Source organism: Montipora foliosa, chromosome 11, assembly GCF_036669935.1.
Source record: "Montipora foliosa isolate CH-2021 chromosome 11, ASM3666993v2, whole genome shotgun sequence".
Lineage (NCBI taxonomy): Eukaryota > Metazoa > Cnidaria > Anthozoa > Scleractinia > Acroporidae > Montipora > Montipora foliosa.
This window is the reverse complement of record NC_090879.1, coordinates 13,244,326-13,267,106: the sequence shown is the minus strand read 5'-3', so window position 1 is coordinate 13,267,106 and position 22,781 is coordinate 13,244,326. Positions and strand designations below refer to the sequence as shown.

Below are 22,781 nucleotides of genomic sequence, written 5' to 3'. Positions count from 1 at the left end.
TGTCCCATCCAACGCAGGCGTGTTTTGATTAGTTTTATTTAATTACCTTCTACACTAGCCTCCTCTAAAGGTGGGCAGACACAAAGTGTCATGTGTCACGGACATGTTGCAGCGACAAACAGGTGTCTAGTACACACTGAGACGACATGCATTAGGGTCGTGTAGCGGGGACATGGTTGTTGCAGCGATCTGTATCCCATGAAGTTCAACTTGTCGAACTTCAAGGGACACGTAGCGGGGACAAAATCACCCCCAAATTGGTGTTTCACAATTATAAAAGTATCAGTTGCCACGAGGGGACATGTCGCTGCAACATTTCATGTGTGTGCACATGTTGTGATTTTGTCCCCGCTACACATCCCTGCTACATGTCGCCTCAGTGTGCACTACACAAGTTTTTTGTCGCTGCAACATGACCCCTCGCGTCTGCCCACCTTTAATGTCCCGAAGCTGTTTAAGGTGTTTATGATCCATGATTCACTACCAAACGCAAGGAGAGGTGTGTCACATTGACGATAGACCTCAACTTTGGTCTCAACGGTTAGATCTCTGCAGTCAAATACTCTTCCTCAGTTGTCTTACAGGTAACCGCTGCACTGCGAATTCAGGCGTTGATCTCTTCATCCATCATATGCTCAATTGTAGGCTGTTAGAGGTTGCACACTGTGCTTCTCGCGTGTACATGTATTGAGTCTACGTGAGTAATTTAGTTCATGCACCTGTAATTACATGCTCCTTGCAGCCTTTTAAATCTACGTGCGCTGTTTCAATCATTGTTATTAAGTGTTCAGCTACTTTATTGCGATTTGAAGCAGTTTATATGCCTGTCTTTCAGTTTCGACAAATTTTTACAGCAAGTGGGCCATATGCATAATCGATTTTTTATCTTACATGATTTTCAAACTTGCAGTTGGAGGCCCTAAAGTCCTGGCCAAAAGAAAACCTTCTTTCGCAGCGTTGAAGTGGGTTGTCCCACTTGCTTCTGGTCAATTTCACCCATTTTACCAAGTTCATCATTCACTTTTGTAAGCATACTGAGTACATCTTCATGGTTTGCTCTTTCTTGGAATACCTCCACAAGGCATCGCACAAATCGGCTTCCAGCGACTGGATTTCTGAATGAAGCATAACCACTGACAGTCGAATATGCCATCAGCATATCTGCTCGATTAGGGACGATTTCCTGTGGAAATGAAAAAGACCAACCTCTGTCTTCGTCGTCTTCACCTGAAGCCTCCTGTGGACCATAAGTGCTAGGCGAATCTACCACAACGCCTCTCTCTTTCACGTTACCTCTACAAGCTTGGATAAAAAAAAGCTTTGGTTTTCCTTTTAGAGTTACACAACTTGAATTGATGAAATAGTTGGTTATGTTATTTATGGAGGCCGTTTTTCCATCTGCGCAATAGAATTGCCCTTCCTTTCCATGACTCATTAGGCAAAGAACAAAACAGTCATATGCACTGTGGTCCTCACTAGAAACATCCTCTAAAGTTTTCAGCAGTTCTGTTTCTGTCAAGTTTCTTTTGATTCTGACCTTGAAATCGAGAGCACCAAATAGTCGGTGAAGAGCTTTAAGGTCTTTCTCTGATCCAACTCGAGTGTCTAACTCTTCTTTTTCGCGTTCCTTCTGAGTTTTCTCACTATTGGGAACAAAATATTCTATGTTTATGACTAAAGCAATCCCTCTTGGTTTTGCTGTCATGGGGTAAACGTCATCAGAATCTGGGTGGATGTGTGGAGGAAGTTTAGTCGTATCAGTAGGGGGGATAATAAGAGGTTCTTCAGGTGAAGCATCATCTTGGTTTGTTACTTTCTCTGTTTCAAAAGTTCCCTGGCCACCTGTAGTACCGTTTCTATCAAAAGTACTGCCATTTCCCTCCTGTCCATGTTCAACTGGACCTAGAGCTGCAAAATGAACAAAACACCAAAATCTTTAAAGCAATAATTACAATTTATGTTTCAGAGATCGGTATACGAAACTTTCATAAATGGCCACCACCTTTACATTCCTTTGTTTATGTTGATTAGACCTGCTGCCCTCATTTTGAAACAAAATGCTCGTTGTAGCACGGCTAGAAAGGCGCGTTAGCATTAACACAGAAGAATATGTTATTTGGCCGCCATTATGAAAGAGGTCCGTTCGTAATAATAATGACAAGCTGCATGCTTGCAGTCAAAAAGTCTATATATTCATCAGCCATTCATGAATATTAATTATTTTTATATGATGTGTGAAATGGTTGTCACAAAAGCATAGCTACTTCCTTACCTTTTATTTGTGTAATATAAATGGGACATTGTGGATGAGCTAATTCTCACATGTATTAGGCTTTCAGGACTCAGTATACCTACAACCAGAATGCTGCAGTTGACAACCACCTTCACGAACTCCTGGTTAATTCAACAATGTCTCTTCATGTTGCTTGAAACAGCATTCAGAGTTTCCTTTTAAGGGAGGGGTTATACTTTCTGCAAAGTTGGATGCATGTGTGAAGTTGACCTTCCCAGTAATAGAGCATTTTTTGCAACACAATTCACCCTAAACTAGACTTAAAAAATTCTGGCCTGTATCTTCAATTCCTTCTGATTCAAAAACTACGCAACATTGAAAGCCACTTTACACCCCTGAAAACACCATCCATCAATGAATTCTGGACAAACAGTAATTTAAGATGAAGTTCTGAATATACACTCTGACTTATACTTCAGCTGAATAAACACGTGACCTGTGACCCATTCTAAAGCAAAGGCTCCAATTCTTATGCCATATCCAAGATTAGCCCTTTGAAAAAGATGACCATCTGACTGATTATTACATAAGATAGCTCTTAAATAAGAGGAACATTGGACTTGACATCTTACAAAATAATGTATTGTTTCACCTTAAGCATGCTGTATTTCATAAAAAAAAAAAAAAAAAACAAAGTTAATTAACAAAAATAATATTGACAATACCTTTGTGAACATATGGACGAGGCTCCATGTGTAAATGCATTTCAGTGACCCGTTGCGTGATTTGAGGTAGGGTACCAGTAACCATTTTGTTTAAATCTAAGAAAAATAAAGTTAAACTGTTTAATATCATACCCCAGGACCACCAAAAACCTACTAAAAGTAAGCTAGGGTTAGATTATGATGATAAACCTAAATTATGCAGACTGGTATATCTACCAATGATCCTTTTTCTATATTCTGTTATTCCAGATCATGTAAGATAAAGGATAACATTTAATTACTGGTAGAACGATTTTGAAGCAGGATCACATGACTTTTATTCATCTTTAAGACTGACTTAAACCTTCGTGATCACAATCAACCTCAATTTTTAGTGACGATAAAGGATTCAATATTCATTCAAGATTCAATGATAGATTCATGTAAATGAATGAAATGGTATATGAAAGTAATCATATACTTAACTGTGGATATGAAATCAAGTAAAGCTATGATCCTCGCACTGAGTCATAGACGCAATTTCAGCAATAATTTGCGTAGAGACCTTGCAAGGTCACAGGTTCAAACCCCATTTAAAGTCCTGAATTTTTCAGGCTTCTCTACGCAATTGCTGAAATTGTGTCCATAACTGCGAGGATCATAGCTTTACTTGATTTCATATCCGCAGTTCAGTATGTGATTATTTTCATATCATTTCATTCATTGATTCATTCCTCATGGGAAAATTAGAACCCACAAATGACCAGCTCCCAAAGTCAGTGGCTTCATAGCTCAGTTGGTTAGAGCGTCGGACTGGTATCGCAAGGTCACTGGTTCAAATCCCATTGAAGTCCTGAATCTTTCAGGCTTCTCTATGCAATTGCTGAAATTGCATCCATACCTGCGAGGGTCATAGCTTTACTTGATGAGATTTATGTAAATATACATAACTGAATGAATCCACTTAGCAAGAAAAGCAGATCTAATCTCTCAGAAACTGCTAAAATACTGAAACCAGAAAGTTCTCACTGTTTCATGGGGAAAATTAATTTAGGCAAGATTATGTTGATGCTGACTAGCTATCACTCTCTCTTGAGCATTGATTGGTGGCGACCTTTAAAGTTTAAATGTTGCATTGAGAAAATGCTCTTTGTTTAGTGTTGCTTGTAAGTTGGTTGATGGAAGGGTCATTTATAATAACCCACAGATCCTTACTGAATTTTTGGCAATTTCCACTTTACCCTCGCTTTGTGAAGCACAGGGTTTGTCTTTGTCGCTCTGACGAAGGGCTAACGCTCGAAACGTCAGCTTTTAGAATCTCTGTACGGTGACCAATTTACATTATCAACTCCGTTGATAAAACCAAATTTTTGTATAAGTATTACAGTGCCTTGATAAGCACTGCTTGACGGAGACCTCATTTTCCCTACCAGATTAATTATTGTTACCTAGCATGAATAAAGCTAAGGGACTAGTCCTAAAGAATATATTTTAAGAACAGATTTATTGTAATTTTAGCATTCTTTTTACTGTAAATATCATCTGATGTTCTGGATTGATGATATTTCAAAACATGCATGGCTCATTTCTGTATTGCAGAAAGGAATGCATCAGGATAATCTGTGAAAATGACTGATGCTAAAACAGCTGTTTAAAATATTTCACCTCCCTTACTATCACAGAGAGTTACCACAGATATGTGTGTCTTTAATTTACCTTTTTGAATTTGCTGTCCTTCTTCGTGTGAATCTCCAATTCTTTGTAACAAGTCATACAAATGTGGTTGAATTTGACGTAAGGTGTCAGTGAAGACAGCGATACCCTCTGGACCTGAACGTTCCACTTTCTCTAACAGCGCCTCTGCTTTCTTCTTCCTTGTTTTCTCGGCCTTGACTTCATCCATATCATCCATATCGAAAATTCCTTCCTGATAGAGATAGTTCCAGTACTTCGAAGGTTCCAAATCCTTTAGAATTGCAATTCTGTTTTTGATCAGTCTTCCACCAAGATGAAAAGAATCCATTTCCTAAAAAACAAGAACGATAACCTCGCATAAAGGAGAGGAAGCCAAAAAATTCTTCCACGAAAACGATTGAGGGATTTTCCCTTGAAGACCCGAGGAACTGTTATGATCTCATAACGGCCATTTTCCATAGTCCATAGAGGGCTTCGCGCTTGTTGGGGGATCATGGGAAATCCGGGTAAACATAAACAAGATGGCGGCCGCGTGTAAGCCGATAGTGCTCGCGAAGACCCTCGCGAAACTAATCTGTTTTGGAATTGTTTGCGGCTTTTCGCTCGTGAAAAGGAAAATTGACATAAAAAAATGATTCTTTGGAGAACATTCGTAATTATTCTGACATTAACAAGTACAGAAAGGAGCTTTCATCTACTACAATGTGGAACGTCCGAGGGGAACGCTGCATATGCGATCATGGCAAAACACTTGGAGGATTTCCTTGATCTTTCCACCGGAGAACTAAGGTTTTATCTGCAACAGAGAGCGTTAACGTGCCACGGTAATCATGCTGATTTAGCAGCCCGTGCGTCAGTAGCATTTGAGCAAAACCTGCCCATAAAAGAAACTACAGAGACTCTTCTTTTTACTCTACAAAGGGAGTACAACAGTGACATATTTAAGTGTTTTGGTGTGACAGAAGATCCCTTGGAGATGGAAGGTTGGGAGGACAACGTGTTTAAGCAGCCAAAAGTTCATATTGGGCATATGTTCGGCTATATTTTAGAGAACAAGGCATTTTCAACAGACTACATTGGCCAATATTAGGTTAGGAAGGCCTTCTCGTTTTTCAAAAGTGGGTTTGTTCATAAGGTCTATGTGAAGACCATAAATTCTGAAGGTGCCCTCTTAAAAGCTGCAGTGACTCCCTCACAGAGAATCAGGCATGAATCCCATAAAGTCTAGGTATTGATCAAATTGTCAGGAGAAGTAGTGTGTGACTACTGTGGTGAAACTGCCATGGAATACAAGTGTCCCTACTCAGTGAGAGGAATGCTTATTTCAGAAGTTTGGGATAAGATAGAATATTTGGAAATGCATGAAGGAAAGCTTAGGCTAAAAAGAGGGCACAGATATTACACCCAAATTACAGGGGAGATGGCTATGTCAGGCTTAGAGAGACTGTTTTTTGTTGTTTGGACAGGTAAAGGGGATCCATTTGTTGAACTTATATATTTTGAAAGAGAGTTCTGGCAGCAAGTTCTTCCAAACCTTGTATTATTTTTCAAGACTTATCTGCAAAGGGTAATTCTTGGGTTCAGACCCCTTTGCTGTTGCCCTCTTTGTGACAGTCTCTGTTTAGAACCTGAGGAGTTTGAGGAGTTTGACAATTGTAATGAAAATAGTCTGCAGTGTGAGTCTTGTTCCCTGTGGTATCATTGGGGCTGTTTGAAGATTGACGAGAAATCTTGTCCTCAGTCATTTATTTGTAGTTCTTGTAATCACCTTTGCCCTGAACAATGACAGTCTCTAAGATTAGACAATGTACCTTACAATGATCTGGAACAAAAACAAGAAACAAGACTAGTAATGCTGTCTTTATATTTGGTCTGTCGTTTCACTTCTAAAGTCACTTAATGGAAAGTAGGTGTTTCAATTGAGTTCAAAGTTTGTGTTTGCATTATGGAACTTAAAACTACTTGTAGTGAATAAACATCTTGGCTGAGAGAGTTCTCTTTTGGGTTAAACAATCATTGCTTGCTTGGTCAACCTTCAGTTTAGGTGTGTTGTGCACACAACCCCTGTAGATTACATACTCTCTCTTCCTACCTGCAAATTCTCCCAGGCATGAAAGTCAAAGAAATGTAACAACAACAGGTTTTATTTTAAAAGCAGTACAAAGAATACACATGTAAATCCTGGTCCAGACAATCAAGATACAGAATATGAGTGACCAGGAGTAAACATACGTTAACTGATTTAAGTGCAACATAGAATCAGGCTTAACACAAAACTAACCAAGGCTCACAGTCTTTGGCAAGCAAGAGAATCTTCTATACCCTCTTAAGGAAGAACAGTTCCACATTAGTTGTCCTGGCAATAGGGTAAACGTCCGTTCACAGGGATAAGGGTTCATTCAGGTTGCTAAGGGAAGAGCAAACAATAACAATATCATCTATAAGTGGCAATAGGCTGATGGGAAGTTCCCTTTTAAGAATAAGGAAGTGTTTAAGGTAATTCCTTAGTATTGCATTGCGCATCCCTACTGGGCACGATTTTCGCGTCATTAGCGCGCGCACACGAGCACGTGCGCATACAAAACGTAAGAGATTTCGCTCAAACTAAGCCCGATAGCGAAATAAATGCTCCTTTTCTCTCAAACAAGCACGGTGACCCCCGATTTTTTTTTCAGGTATTTGCAAAGAACAGTCTAATAAAGAAAACATTTGAAGAAGAAAAAAAGTTTGATAGTAGAAGATGAATTTTTTTTGGAAAGCAGTTCTGTACTGGGTGTAATTTCCCCAAGGCAAGGACTTCAAGCTAACCACGGAACTGTCCCAAAAAGTGCACTATTCCCACAACCAGGGAATCAAAGTCGGCGTAAATGAAGCATTACTGCTTATGTAAATAAAAGAAGCTTTATTTTCTAAATTAAATTTTGTGTCTTTGAAGTAACCAAGACTTAATTCTGTATGAAGGTGATTCGAATTTTTAACGCGAAAACAGTAAAAATACCCCATTTTAAGAGCCTGCTGACGCGGAAACAAGCACGGTGACCCCATTTTTTTATTGCATTTTTTTAATGTTCATATCATGAATGTTAATTATGCCAAGTTTCCAAAAAAGTTTGATAGTAGAACAATTTCAAGGGAATTACCTTAATTCTTTTAATTGCTTGCTCAACATAAATTCGGACATTGGCAATCCTTGATGTTGTTTTAACCTCTTTGGGTGACATTTGCAAGTTTGTGTGTTTAGAAGGAGGAATGGTCAGAAAGCATTGATGAAATGAAAGTAAATCGTGAATTTTAAAACCCCGGTCAGCCATTACTTCATCATAAGGCTAGAGGGAATTTAAAAACCTGCAGTCTTTGACAATAAACGCATAACTAGCCCTTCCACCATAGACTGGAGATGCAAATGATACAGCACCATTGGGGGTAATGCCAATCAAAGATTTAACAGTATAATGCTGCTTATAATTTGACCAACACATTGCAACTATTTCTAAGCTAGAAGGTGTTTCTATGTAAACTTCGGTGCAATCAATGATCACACGGCATTTAGGATAATACTTGAGAAACATGTCTGGCCCTCTGTATTATACACCTGTCAGGCCACAAAATAAGCCATTGTAATTCTTTACACATGAACTTCACCCAAGTAGTAAAGATGGAAGATACTATGCTTTCCGAGACTGAAAAACGAAATGCAAGGTCTTGCACTAGAAAGCCTTGCCTCAACCTCATGAGGCACAAAAACAATTATTGCTCCAAAGTTAAGGCTCTCGCTGTTCTAATCACCTTTGATGCCATAATGTGTGAAGTTTGGGAATGTTTTTCACCTGCCCAATAATGCATTTCCCTGGCTTTTGCTGACAACTGTTCGAAAAGCAACCGAAAAGCACTTGAAGAGGGCAATCCAGTGTAAAATCGGACGTCATGTTCCCTCGTAAGCTGTTCAAAAGTGAAGCTGATATATACACTGCACCTGTGCTTCTTGAAAACGTAAGCGCTTCTCGGGTGCATTTGAAGGAGAGTTGCCATTGTCGTTACGGGTTACAACTTTCCTTTTCCGTGGTGAGCGTTTAGACTTATCACTGGCAATTAGGTAAAGCGTTGGAGCATGAGAGGAAAAGTGATTTGAGCACACTACCTTATAGTCACTTACTACAAAATCCTCTAATCCTTTCGAAATGTTTTTCACCCAAATGGCTCTTTCCTTTAGATCCTTGGGGAAGTAATGCCATGTCAAATCCCCAGTAACGTGTCCTCTCTTCAATATTTTTTCTGGATACCTAGAATCGTTATCACATCCCCCAACACACAGACACAGCAGCGATAAAAAATTAATGTGGCATGACTTTGACGATACACTACAAGATGAACATGAATGGCTGTCAAATAATCACCAATGTTCTCCAAAGAACTATTCTTGATGCCAGTTTTCCTTTTCACGAGCGAAAAGCCGCAAAGAATTCCACAAAGTTCAGTTTCGCGAGCATTACCGGCTTCCAGGCGGCCGCCATCTTGTTTTTTTGTTGCCCTGATTACCCATGATCCCCCAACAAGCCATCGTAGCCGCCGGAAGCTGAGCACGCTCTCTCATCTTCCCCAAGATGAAATATTCCGGAGACAAATTCGGAAATTTGGGCATACCTCACGAAGTGGTCCTGAAGTTCAGAAATTTCGGAACAACCTGAAAATCCCTTCCCATTGGTTCATTCCTCCTCGGGTGTGATTGCTGTCATACTCGTTGATGTGATTGGTTTCGAGCGGCCAACTGGAAAATGGTGTTCCCGATTCGCCACATGAAATTATCGAACTTTTAATGACACCGTCTGGTCGAATGGAAAACGCCAGAGGTTACTCACTCAAACGAAAACACTTACAATGTCATCATCCCTTGAAAACCATTGAATGGCCCATGGCCTCTGCAATGCCATTCGGTTGAGACCACGTCAATTTGTTAAGGACAGGTGAATAATAGAAATGCACGTATGTCAGCATGAAGTGCGGGTTATTGTGATCCTTGAGCGAGATTTCATGTGCAAGAGAACGAACGGAGCGGATGTCTTGAGATTCCACCAGCAAGGTTAATTTGCCATTAGTAACGTTCTTATGTTGGCCGCATCCTGGATACCGCATCCTGATAAAAATACCCCTACTCATATTATAACTTGACCTTTTATGACGTGACCATAATCATTCCATACTGAACTAAATTTCAGTGACAACACAGCGATAAAAGTCATTAGTGCTGGAAGAGGATCAGAGACATTCATAAAGCAATTGTAAGTCTTGTGTGTACTCAAAAAACACTGGTCAGTTCTGCTCCCAGTTTGGAAGCGATCAAATGCTTTGAACTTACATTGTTCAAGTTGTTCAGTTTTTGGGACTGAAATAGAGCGAGAAGTTAAAATTAACTGTTAGGTGCAGCCGCTTCATTCACTCAATGAACCGCCAGCACGCGCCTACTATTAACACCCATATATTCATACAGTATAGTCAATCTTCCTCAGTGTAGTAGTTCAGACAATAGTATTATAAACCTTCCAGTCAGTCTGTATCATACACTGTTGTTTGACCTTATCGATATCACCCAACACATGAATTCCACAGTAAAGAAGAAAACAGGGAGAGCCATTTATGAATATGAAGACTCCGATGTTAACAAAGACAAACGATTTGGGTCTTTTTAGGTCATAGGATGGCTTAGGCAGTGGTGAGAGCACTCGCCTCCCACCAATGTGGCCCGGGTTCGATTCGCATACTCGGCGTCATATGTGGATTGAGTTTGTTGGTTCTCTACTCTGCAAAAAGAGGTTTTTCTCCGGGTACTCCGGTTTTCCACTCTCCTCAGAAACCAACATTTGATTTGACTTGATTTGCTTAAATTGTTAATTTCAGTTTACAGTGCCCCCAATATTAGCGCTCCAGCGCTAGCTTATATAAGGTTCGTTTCGTTTCGTTTCCTTTCCTGCAAACGCAGACGTATTTCCGGCGGTCGTTCCTCTACCCCGAAAAATAGAAAGAAACGACCGCCGGGAATAGGCTACACATATTTAAGACCATTTATGGTGTTTTACAGAGTGTCGTTGGTATCTTAGCAAAAGATGTAGAAAATGTGAAACTTGCCGATTAAAATGGTTTGACTGATATAAACGAACACCAAGTCCTCAGCATATCAATTGTCAGCTGATATTCGGTTTGCTTGTAAGAATGTTGTTGATTACCCACTACTTTGTTTCTCCGGATGAACGATTTTGCTGAATGAAGTAATTCAGTTCTTGTTCTTAATTCGGACTAAGACTTCCTGTTTGGGACGCAGTTAAAAGTGGGAATCCCGTAACACGAGAGGCATACATTTAAAAAGGGAACATTGGAAAAAGCGAAATTTCGACTTAAAACCCCGGGGGGGGGGGGGGGATGCTGCCATATATGGACTATATAGGTATTTGCCGCTGTGAAGGGTATGGTGTTCAAGCAGTTTACTCTAGGATAGAGTATATAAATCATAGGCTTTCGGTCTAGAATAAGGTATCATTTTTCACGAAACTGACCAGTCGGTTGAAGATTTTAGCAAGACTAAGGAAACCAGAAATTCCCAGTCAAGAATATAAAAAAATCAAATCGGCAAAGTTTAAGTTTACGTAACTCAGCCTCAACAGTGTCAATAAATGGCTATCATGAAACACCTCTGGATATTATTAACTGTCAAGAATCGGAATTTAGACGAAAATCGGTGGGAGTTTACTCTAGTATTGGGTAGCACAATTCAGCTGAACTACAATTGTAGCTCTGGTATAGGCTAAGGGTTCCAGGGTCCCAGCGGCACATCCCCAACCAGAAATTCCTAAAGTGCTCACCCCCCCGGGCTTAAAACAATTTTGGCTCAGCGAGACTACAGCTGAACTTACCTACTTTAATGAGATTTGACATTTTTCAGTCCTCAGACGTAATTATTAGAAAAGCAGGAAAGCCATTTGTCCAGTAGAAAAGCCCTTAATAGGTTCTTAATTAAAGGAAAGTCAACAAAGGATCTATCTACGTATGCGCATACATCTGGCCGTGCATGAAATCTCTGAAATAACTTCCGACTGGCTGTAAACATGTTGTTACCTTCGCGTAACAGATCAAAGTTTAAGTACACAGAAAGTTCACAAAAATATTTCTCATGATACAGCCAGTGGACCCAACTGCCTTGGAAGCATTGTTATCCGGCAGCCTTCCATGTGCCGATTACGTGAAAGAATGTAGAGTTTGTTCATAGTTAACCTGAGGGCATATAATCCAGTTATCACACTGAAAGGGCATAGTACCCGGTTACTATTGTGATCTTGTAGCGGCATCGTTTGAAGAAAGAGACACGTAACAATACACGCCATTCATAGGTTTAGGTTTCAAAGCACAGGCAACCCACCCTTTTGTTATTTATAGAAGAAGTACAGGTAAACAATACGGTAGCTACACGGGACGGCGAAATAAACTACACATGACTCAGTTAACATGATTTTCTTCAAACTTTGATTGAATCATTTGCTTTAAACTCTGTATATTGGAAAAAATCTGTATTTCTTCTATAAATAACAAAAGATTGATGCTCAGATCTCAATGAACGGCTCCCACTAACAGTGGATGGTCTGCCTGTGTTCAAACATCATCATCAGCCATAGTGATTGTAACATTAAAATTTTTTACAAGATAATCAATATATATATATATAATTATCAATACAATGATTCTTTGTAGATTAAAATGTTCGTTACAGGCATATAAATTCAAACTAACCAATAATTTTCAGGGGCACCCAGCGTGAATTTTCGGAAAATATCTGTTCGGAAGACGATTTGAGATCTAGAATTTTCGAAACATTTGTTGTAAAATTTCTTGCTTGCCTGCCTGTCCTAAGATTTTCGAACATCTAAAAAATGGTATAATTGCCCATTTTTAACGGATTTGTACCCTAAAAAGGTCACCTAGAATTTTCAGGAGCCTTTTTTCTGGTTGAAATTTTCGAAAAGGTAAGTTTTGATCCAAATAATTTTCAGATCACTAGACTTTCAGCTAGCGAATTTTTAGGGGATAAATGCCTATATCTACCGTTTAAATACCAAAATACGTTTAACAATGCTATGTTTACATGGTTTAAGTGGTTTTGAACTATATTCTCGTTGGGTGCCCCTGAATTTTACAGAAAACACAACTGACATAACGGTAAGAGTTTAAAAGCGTAATGCTAAACTAACGTGATCAACTTGTGTTGAGTTCCGGTTGATTATGTCAGTTTAGCAATAAATACCTGAATAGCCCAAAAAAACTTCGTATCAAAAACAGAACCCCGTTTGAGCGTAGGCTGGAAATAGAGAAGATCATTGTTGATTTACGCTAGTTAAAGTAACTCTTCGATTAATCTAAATTTAAATTTAAATCTAATCATTTTACTTTACAATTAGTCATGTTTCAACTGTGGTATCTTGATAACTTTGTAATTAATTATTAATAAATAAATAAATAAATTAATTAATTAAGTAACTGCATGATTTCTTAATGTTTATGTTCTTTGTGATTTTATTTTATTTTATTTTATTTTATTTTATTTGACTGTATGTGATCATTAGGACATACAGGACTTGTTTTAGAAAGGTGGCCCGCCTAGAAGAGCTTTGCTAATTGCGGGTCGCCTAGGACTGTGATGACATTGCATTGCTAATAAATAAGTAAATTGAACTAAATTGAATTTGCCGTAATTAGTTCTTGGCCTTCTGTTCATATGCAAATGTGCTTTTGTTTTTCAAATCTGCCAGCCACAGAAATGAAAGACCTTTTGTGCTCGATTTTTATTATTGATCCAGGATTAGATTGCGGCACCATACGTCACGAGAAAGGTGAAACATGCCATAGCTTGTAATGTGCGTAATTGATGCAAGAATTGAGGTCAAAATGCTTCTGTTCTAAAGTGTCTCATCTTCTTCCTCCTCAATTGGGAAAAGAGTCTTCTTCCTTAATTCAGCGTTAACGGTTTATGTTCTTTTTTTTTGCCAGAACAATTTGGGCACCGGTATGGTTACGACATTTGGAGTTGAAGCCGAAACCATTGTTCTTCTTGCGTCATCGGGTTTCCTATCTTTTCTGTTCCTATTTTGGATCATCACTTTAGCTGTCATTTTGTGGCTTAGAAAAATTAATCTTCATGTGGAGAAGGCAGTCGAAATTGTGAACTCTCCAAAAAGGGATAACTTGGAACATAAAAACAAGGCCTTTGCCTATGGATGCGCAAAGACAGATTCGTATGAAGATGAAACAGATTTAAGAAAGGCTTCGTTCAAAGACAAATGTAAAATACTGATGAAGCCGATAAATGGCCTCGGCGAGAAAGTTCTTTCTTCAAGTGACCAATTTAAGGCGGAGACCTTCTCAGAAAATAATGAAAGGAAAGTCTACTGCAGTATCAAGGACCCCACGAAAATTAGGTGTGTGGCGTATCGTAAAGCCGATCCGGGAAAGACATTTCTATTAACTGATTCGACGGAAGTGATAGATGGAAAACACGATGCCACTTGCGAGGCAGATATCACGTACGAGAACGACTACTTAGTGCTTATTGACGAGACTAGTGACCAGTCGGCTGTACCCTGCTCAGGATCCCACTTTAAAGAAAGCGAAAATCAAAACACAGATGAGTACACCGAGATTACTGATTCACAACCAGAATATGTAAATGGCTACCTTGAAATCATCCATTCCGATAAGGTTCAACGCAAAGGAACTGACCTAAAATTCCTCGACAATAACAACACACATGATTCGATTGAGATTTACGACTCACAACCGAAATATGAGAATGGATTTCTTGAAATGACCCCTTCCGATAAAACCCATGATTTACTCGCGAGCGTCGAAGACGAGAGGCTTCCTCGTCAAGATGACTTTGGTTATCTTATTCCGATCGAAACTTTGCCAACAGAAAAGCAAGATGAAGAGGAGGGATATGACGTTCCCATGGAACGAGGACGAAAGCAAAACGAGCAATATGAATGCGTGGATTTAAATAAAACGGCATAACTAGACGAAAATGAGCGATAGAGGAGTAAGAGGAACTGATGTGAAACATTTGGAAGCACACAAACACCAAATTCACCGGGAAACCAGTGTTTGGATTACACGAATGAAGCGAGTGGGGGGAAACAACTTCAAATGGATTATAACCAGGCAAGAGAAAGGTTGTTTCGTGCATCATTCTGGACGTTTCAAGCTTCCGCAATGAAGAAGAAAACACTTTTATTTTGTACTATATTATTGCCTTAGTATTAATTATAATTGGTATTATTTAAATAAATTAGAGTACTGGCTGCCTGGAATAACCATCAAGAAGCGGAGTCAGGCATGCAGCAATTAATGGAAAACCTCTCCTGGAATTGCGCGATAACTCCTTGAACGCAATTCAAGTCGATGCCAAGAGCTAGGCTTACTGTGCTGATAAGATGACCCCCTTTCACAACATTTAACAATTATTGGATGAGGTTGAGCATGTTAGCGATAATTATCAAGGCCAAAGTTTGTGTTATCTGCTAAAGCCGAAGGCTGAGGCGAATAATACAAACTGAGGCATTGATAATTATCGCTAACATGCGAAAACCGAATTCAATTAATTGTTTTATTATGCATATTCCTGAGCTTAGCTCCGCCATGACAAAACTGATCAAACTGCTGGTTAGTGTGTCAGGTGACGTCACTTCTGCATGCATAAAACTATTGTCTGTAGGTATGACGTCAATTCTACATATATAAAATCTGTTGTTTTTAGGTATGACGTAAGAGAAACAGAGCAAGCAAGAATTAGCTGCGTGCTTATAGCCAATCAAAATCGAGCTGGTGACACCAATGTATAATAAACACTTAATGATTGGTCCCGAGGGAAACAGTTCATTTTGTTTCCCGAGAATCTCAATGTTTCCCCGAGGCGCAGCCGAGGGAAACATTGAGATTCGAGGAAAACAAAATGAACTGTTTCCCGAGGGACCAGTCATTAAGTGATTTGTTATATAGGGAAACAAATGGGTCAAACATTTTGAAAGAAGCGGGAAGATTCCAGCGACAACATCAGGCCACCTTCAACTGCACGCTCTGATCACGTGCAACAGCGGTCAGCATTTCGCGGGTAACAGTGAACTGTTTCCCGTTTGACGTCATAGTTTTCGCAATGTTGCCCGCTCATGGCATTTGGCGGGAAACAGTTTCATTGTTAGATGTCATGTGACCATAAACTAGCCAATGAATGGGCGCGCTGTAGCGGGAAAATCGCCAGCTATATAACAATAAAGATGATTAATAGTCCTCTGGGGTATTTGCTGATGGGTATGTTGCGGTAGAACATGACCAAGGAAACCGAGTACTCGAGGAAAACTTGCACCAAATACTGCGATCACAACGTAAAGAAAAGTGATTTTTAACAAGTTCTAGATCAAAATGTCTTCACTACAATCCAGGCCAAAATTTCAAAGACAAAAAAAAAACTTGTTTCAGGGAGTAAATCTTATGACCAGGGCTTCTCTCTACCAAAACAATGTCGAGAGAGGGGTGGGTGATTATCGCTTCTTCCTGACAATATTGTGTTGGGTGGGGCTAGGAGAAGGGACATGGTCCAAAAGTACGAAAATGGAAAGGTCTCAACTCTTTTTGTCCGAGATTGCGGATGACATTCATATTTAAGCCAGAGATTAAATGTTGAACAACGGCTGGTGAAAGAGGAATTCATTGATCGAGATTGAGGGCGAAATCATGATTAAAACGAATAAGTCCAAAAATGAATCGCTCGCTTTGGGTTATTGAACCTGAATTTTTCATATAAACTTGTTTTTGTATTTCAGCAGGAAAAGAAAATAAACAGCGGTTACAAACATTTTCATTTTATACTTGACGTTTCGTATGCTGCAACATACATCATCAGAAGTGACGGTTAAAATTGTTACACAAGAATTTTAAAACTTGAGCGAGGCAATCAATGGTGACTAGTTACAAAGTATTGTAACAAAATCGTAACTTCCGGTAGTTGAAACTTCCGGAAGAAATTAATAAAGAAAAAGCTTCTCACTACCAATGTTTTCATTAAGAGAGGGTTTTAAGTCCCTGATTAATAGCGATTCTTTAATTTTACACTGCAAGTCAGACTTTCCAGTTGCGAGGATTTCAAAATGGTCCCATTTGATCATATGGCCGGTAGAAATAGTATGGTCTGCAACAGCAGAGGCGTGACCGACTTGTGTAAGAGCTTTGAAATGCTCGGACTTCCTATCATGCAATCTTCTTGTTCTTTTGTCTCTTCAAAACATTAATGTGATAACAAAGAACGCCTCTTGGGTAACCATTTTGAAGGAGAGTGTTATTTACATCGAAGAGAGTCTACTGTAACAAGGAAGAACTCGAACAGATGCGTAAACAGCGATAGGTGAGGGTGTGGATTAAATTGATTTTATACTTTCTTGGAGTGAGAGAGTCGCACTTGGTGTGGAGGCCAGTGAAAGTTTTTTTTGCGATGTACTGTTGTTGTGAAATTGTTGAGATTGCGCTTAATGTGGACATCTAAAAATGGAATCTCCTGGTTTTCTTCAAGTTCCATTTCAAATTTGTTATTAGGATGTCTGGAGTTAAGAAAATGCAGAAAACTGGCTGCAGTGGCTTCACCGTCGAACAACAAAAAAATGTCATCCACATATCTAAACCAAATGGAGGAACGAGAATCTGCATTAGTCAACCATTTCTGTTCAAAGTCACACATGAAAATGTTAGCCAACAGCGGGCCTAGCGGAGAACCCATTGCAACGTCATCGATTTGGTCGTAATAATGACCATCAAATACAAAGTGGCTTTTCTTGGTTGTAAAACTCGAGCAAGGTTTTGAGGACATGTCGCTTGTTCGTGAATAAGGAACACACGTCAAAAGAGCACATTATTTCATTATTTTCGTGTAACAGTTTTAACCGTCACTTCTGATGATGTATGTTGCAGCATACTAAAAGTCAAGTATATAATGGAAATGTTTGTAGCCGCTGTTTGTTTTCTTTTCCTGCTGAAATTGAAATGGCCAAAGAGCAAAAACATTTATGTTGTTTTTGTATTTTGTATAAGTTAATAACCGTCTTCCACCTAAAGCCAAAGAAACCAAGCACCTCACAGGGAAGAACTCTGGGCAAGGATGATCTTATCACTGACGGGCACATTTCTTTCTTTTTAGGGCGACCCGTTCACATGCATGCAAACCGTAGCACTGGGGCCGAGTTTATCTGCGCATGCCTGTGTGATCGCGCATAACTGACAGTTGGCAGATAAACCCTTATATGTTGAACAATGATTCTGCTTGTAATCCCGGGGCTGTCTTTTGACTCTTGTGCAAGGATCTCCCAAAATTAACAAGGCAAACGAGAGTCACTCTGCCCGGGTCACTCTGAGATCGAGTCTTGTCGAAATAGCCCACGTTGTGAAATATGTTGACTCGGAGGTCTAGAGGACTTCTTATGACGTTTAAATAAACAGGAGCTCAGTAAGCTATGAAATGAAAGGATTACCGCCATCCAGATGACATCACTCGAGATTATGATTGGTTCCTAAATACAACGTTGACCCTGTGTTACGATTGAAGATAACGCATTTTTCATCAGAAAATAAATCTTTCGGGAATCCCACCCCAGTGCTAAGTTTGTCACGCACTTGGTCTTGTTTTTACGGGGAAAACTGGTACGCTTTCACTTCTGCAAATAATGCAGTAATACGGCAGAAAAGGTTAGTATCATATAGTTTGTTTTCGTGACGAGCAGCCTGTAATTTCACAATGGAGGTGGTCGATAGCGTCGATGAAACCAACAAAACTAAAAGCAACGCTGTGGCGCTAAATTTTGGTCTGAAAAAAGGACACGAAGAGCACATAAAGTTTAGCACAATGAGAGTCTATTGCGCACCTTCTCCCGACTAATGGCCGTCTAAAAGGAGAAGTCCTTTGTCATGGCAAAATCTGAACAGTATCTTAACGCCTTCTCAGTTATATGGGACAGAAACCAACCCTGTTTATCTTAAATGCTTCTTACTGACTGAAATTTTGGGAAAACTCACTAAAGAGTCAAATTTCGATAAACTTTAATTTAAAGTCACTATGATCACACAATCTTACACCGCAGTTGTTACATCAATGTGCACGAGTAATTTGACAGACTTCACTTCCCCACGATATAAGTCCACTCTGTTTGCTTCATTTGGATTTTTCGCATTATTGTTTGTATTTCATTGTTCCATTTCAAGTGTTCCTACATGTATGTCGCCACAAGAGTTTCAATTAAACTTGTTGCATTAGTTTTCCAAAATATTATTGATCCAGGGTTAGATTGTGCCACCATACGTCACGAGAAAGGTGAAACATGCCATAGCTTGTTTCTTGACTTTAACAAAAAGACACTCAATCATAGTTAATGGCGTTTGTAAGATCTGGTATGGCTTTGTTTGAAATGAACAGGTCATATTGAATTCAGTTCCTTCGAAATGGACAAATAACAATCAAAGTGGAGTTTTATAGTCCTAATCGCTCCTTGGACGTATTTTAATTGTAAAATGACAGCAATACATTTAGGAATTCCGGCTTAAAAATAACAAGCTTTTCTTTAGGTCACGGATGCGCATATGAACCTAATAAATTCGTATTTACACCAGCACAATGACAAATAATGTCGAGTTATGAAAACACGAAGGAATAAAAAGGAAAATGAAAAATGTATAAAAAATGGGAGAGGAAATGGTCAGTAATTTTGTCGCAGTTTGGTAAATAAATTCGTGCCGTTTCAATCTAACATGCTAACCTCAGTGTGTTCTCGGCTGGCTTATGTAGCAAACCATGGTCTAGTGATCACACCGATAAACATCATTTGGTTGCCTTTTTGTCCATTAGGTTCAAAATGACTGGAGGCGTGTCAAGTAACGAAGACTTCGTCTTCATACTCTCTGTGGTGCTTCTCTGTCTTTTATTTTTCCAATGGATATTCGTCGCGTTTCTCTTTTTGTGGTTGAGAAAAATACATCTTCAAGCAGCTCAAGCTTACAAGGAAAGGAATATTTTTTCGAAACTGAACTTTGCGGGTTTAAAACAAACTGCAACCGTAGAAAATATGACAAAAGGGAAAAGCACATACTCGATTCCTTTGGTGATAAGCAACAAGCGTGCTACCAGTGAAAACGCCGATACCGATAAATCACCGAACTGGAAAAATATCGACAGAACCTTTGCCTATGCAGAAGCAGATCTTGTAGAAGACGGTGCAACAGGAAGTTCTACCGTTGAAGGCGAAGAAGACAAAAATTTAATTGCTAGGTCAAAAACACAAGGAAAAGAAAAATTAATTCATGATAAAAAAGATGCTTCCGATGCCACATTACAAGATCCAAAACTGAATGATAACAATGGTCAAGGAATGCTTCTTTTAACTGGTCTTCATGATGATATTGGCAGGAAAACCGTTTTCAAAACTTTGAAGGGTACCCAAAGCAGTCAAGTTGTTATTAGCGAAAAGCCTCAAGATCGCCTGGTGCTTGTCGAAGCAGAAATTGTCCCAGATGGAACAGTTGCAGGAGAAAGCCGGCTCACAAACAAGACTCATCGTTTTGAAGACAGTGGAGAATCGAATATGGCAAAAGATAGAAATGGGAAACATTTACCTCTCAACGATCTCAAAGTTAGAAAGAAAATTGACACCGATGGGATCATTTCCGGGGATAGGCCGCCAAGCGAAGAAAAGCAATTACACCAAGAAAGCTCATCCGGGGCATTGGAAAAGAGAGCACCTCGTTTTGAGGACGCACCTCAAAAGGGCCTCTCTTCTGAGTCCAAACCAAAAGTGAAACCAAAGCCTGCAAAGGCAAAGCTTCCAAAGGAAAAATCTAAACAGGTCACGCTTCTGGGAAAGCCAGATGAAGAAGGACGAAAAATTTCGGTTGTTCAGCGTTTATCAGCGAAAGATCAGTCTGAGCACTATGGGAGAGCCCGAACTAACGCTTCACGGAGCCAGCGTGACATAGACGCAGAAAAGAGATGTGGAGAACAGCTGACACAGAATTACGATTGCATAGGGACAAGTTTCAGCAACAGGTTAGATCTGGGCAATAAAGACACCTCGGAGGACATTTACGAAAAGATTGATGAGAATACTTCTGGTTTCAGCAAAAAGAAGAGCTCTTCTTTTTATCCTCAGGCAACTTGCGTCAACGTCAAACAAAACACAAAGAAGTGTGGGCAAGACTCCGCCAGGCATTATGATAACCCTACAGAGGAAGGCCCATTTTACGTTAACATAAGGGAAGTGTTTGATATTTAAAATGAAAAGACAAACGACACCGCTATAACTTCAATAACCGAAAGTAATATACAGTAACTCGAAAGTAACATGTAAGCATAAAATGAGAGAACAAAACTTGAAAATTAGCCACCTTAAACAGAAAAGCTTCGTCAGAAATTATCCGGCAAAACTGAGAGAACTTTAGAAGTTGGTGAATTCTTATCAAGATAAGGCAGAATATTCAGAAGGATTGGCTCATTGCGGTTTTTGGACGTAATCGTATGACTCGTACAGTTACAGATTTAAGTCCTCAACTTACTCGTGATCAGTTCCTTTACCAGCGAAAACCTTTGACGCATTTGCACGACTTTAATAATAGCCGTATGGACAGGGAAGTCCTATAAAGCATAGCTATCATGCTAGTTAGTGGGATGTTTTTATTCCCGCGGAATTCCGCGCCTATACGTGTTGCATGGCACTCGATAAAATACTCATTCTGTTACGATGGTCTCCAGGCATTATCAGCTTGGTAAAAGAGGCAAGACAATAAGTAATTGTTTTTGACAAACATCACTTTGCTCTCTCACACCACAAGAACATAAAGTGAGAGAACGAATCCCCTATATTTGACCTGAAATTCCGATAAAATTTATTTGAAATATTTTATTACTTCTGTGTCATACTGCTAGGTTATTTCAAGGACTTCTTGGTCAGTTAGTGTGAAAGTGGTCCCCTCGCAACATAGGCGCAATTCAAAAGTAACTTTCAAATAACTATCGTTCGCTTTCTTACTTCAGATGGTCTTGTCCATACACTCGACGCTGGCGCATTAACTTGCCACCAATTTGTGTCTTATCACAACAAAAGGAACAAGTGATCAAAACAATACTTGTTTGCTAATGCGCTAAAAGCTTGTGTCGCGAGTCTTTAATTCTCGAAAGCCGGAAAAGCGCGGGAGGTATTTTTCCCGTCCCTCTGCTCGCGAATGTATTCAATGCCTGTGACGTCTGACAATAAGAACGCTATTGACTGAATCGAAAATGAAAAAGCGATGGTTTATTATGATTTGACAAGTTATTATTCATCCAGCGATGAAGCAATTTGATCGCATGAGCGATCAGGCGTGATTCTTTTGCAATAATAAGTCGATGAAGAAGACACTCGACGCTGATCTGAGCTGGATATAACTTTTGTATGATATCCAGGCGAAAACAACAGTCCAAGGTAAACTATAAAAGATCTCTTAGTAAAGATGTAATGCATATAGTTTAGTACATTTTGTTTGCAACTTAGTTCATGCTGTAAGAATTGTAACATTATCAGTTAACTGTTAGTATGGTGAAAAAGACCCAAACTTACCTTTAATTGATATATATATATATATATATATATATATATATATATCTATAGGTCAGTGATAGTTACATTTGATTCGGCCGAAGATATCTTTGTCAAAAACGAGTGCAAGACAACTGGCAAATCAGAGAGCATGTTCATTTGGACTTTCAACTCTGTTTGGATGACAATTTTTTATTATAATTTCTTTGAAGCGCTTCAACGGTTCACTTGATAACAAAGATGAAGGCAAACTCTTCGCTCCCGTCTTTACTTACTTAACAATGACTTAAGTTCTATTTTGTTGTTGTCTCATTATCACGGTTATATTTCTACTCCACCCTTTCAGTTACAGGAACTAATGAGCGATCTTTCAACTATGGATACTGGAATTACTGTATTGAGTCTCGTTGCACTTGCCTTCTCGATAGTGGCCTGTGTATCCGTATGCGTAGCCGTGGTTTATTTCACTGTGGAATTAAGACGAACACGACAAATGATTAGGGACATGCCTATAGT

General features: G+C 39.3%; 3 protein-coding genes across 7 annotated transcripts in view; 2 read left to right on the top strand and 1 right to left on the bottom strand.

The window, feature by feature from the left end:
* The window catches only part of LOC137974937 (caspase-3-like), a 10,328-nt gene extending 618 nt beyond the window's left edge, over window positions 1-9,710 (bottom strand). Inside the window, exons 1-4 of one of the 3 annotated variants that reach the window (XM_068821948.1) lie at window positions 9,507-9,710; window positions 4,654-4,963; window positions 2,959-3,054; window positions 1-1,908 (exon numbers count right to left, since the gene is read on the bottom strand). The exon at window positions 1-1,908 is cut by the window's left edge and continues 618 nt beyond it. In XM_068821948.1, the coding sequence (XP_068678049.1) occupies window positions 920-1,908; window positions 2,959-3,054; window positions 4,654-4,963; window positions 9,507-9,560 (1,449 nt within the window). In that variant the 5' untranslated portion in view covers window positions 9,561-9,710 and the 3' untranslated portion in view covers window positions 1-919. Of the gene's footprint in view, window positions 1,909-2,958; window positions 3,055-4,653; window positions 4,964-6,913 lie in introns of all 3 variants that reach the window. The other 2 variants (XM_068821949.1, XM_068821950.1) reach the window with 2 other exon arrangements.
* A 98-nt stretch (window positions 9,711-9,808) lies between these two features.
* LOC137974939 (uncharacterized) lies at window positions 9,809-15,950 on the top strand. 2 transcript variants are annotated; one of them, XM_068821955.1, is made up of 2 exons: window positions 9,809-9,908; window positions 13,660-15,950. In XM_068821955.1, exon 2 carries the CDS (start codon window positions 13,678-13,680, stop codon window positions 14,677-14,679), a length of 1,002 nt encoding a protein of 333 aa, XP_068678056.1. In that variant the 5' UTR covers window positions 9,809-9,908; window positions 13,660-13,677; the 3' UTR covers window positions 14,680-15,950. The 2 variants fall into 2 exon arrangements, with proteins under 2 accessions (XP_068678056.1, XP_068678055.1); XM_068821954.1 differs by lacking the exon at window positions 9,809-9,908 and adding an exon at window positions 13,510-13,551.
* Window positions 15,951-17,848: 1,898 nt separating this feature from the next.
* On the top strand, window positions 17,849-22,561 carry LOC137974938 (uncharacterized). 2 transcript variants are annotated; one of them, XM_068821953.1, is made up of 2 exons: window positions 17,849-18,393; window positions 19,547-22,561. In XM_068821953.1, exon 2 carries the CDS (start codon window positions 19,554-19,556, stop codon window positions 20,964-20,966), a length of 1,413 nt encoding a protein of 470 aa, XP_068678054.1. In that variant the 5' UTR covers window positions 17,849-18,393; window positions 19,547-19,553; the 3' UTR covers window positions 20,967-22,561. The 2 variants fall into 2 exon arrangements, with proteins under 2 accessions (XP_068678054.1, XP_068678053.1); XM_068821952.1 differs by lacking the exon at window positions 17,849-18,393 and adding an exon at window positions 19,310-19,396.
* Window positions 22,562-22,781: the final 220 nt, after the last annotated feature.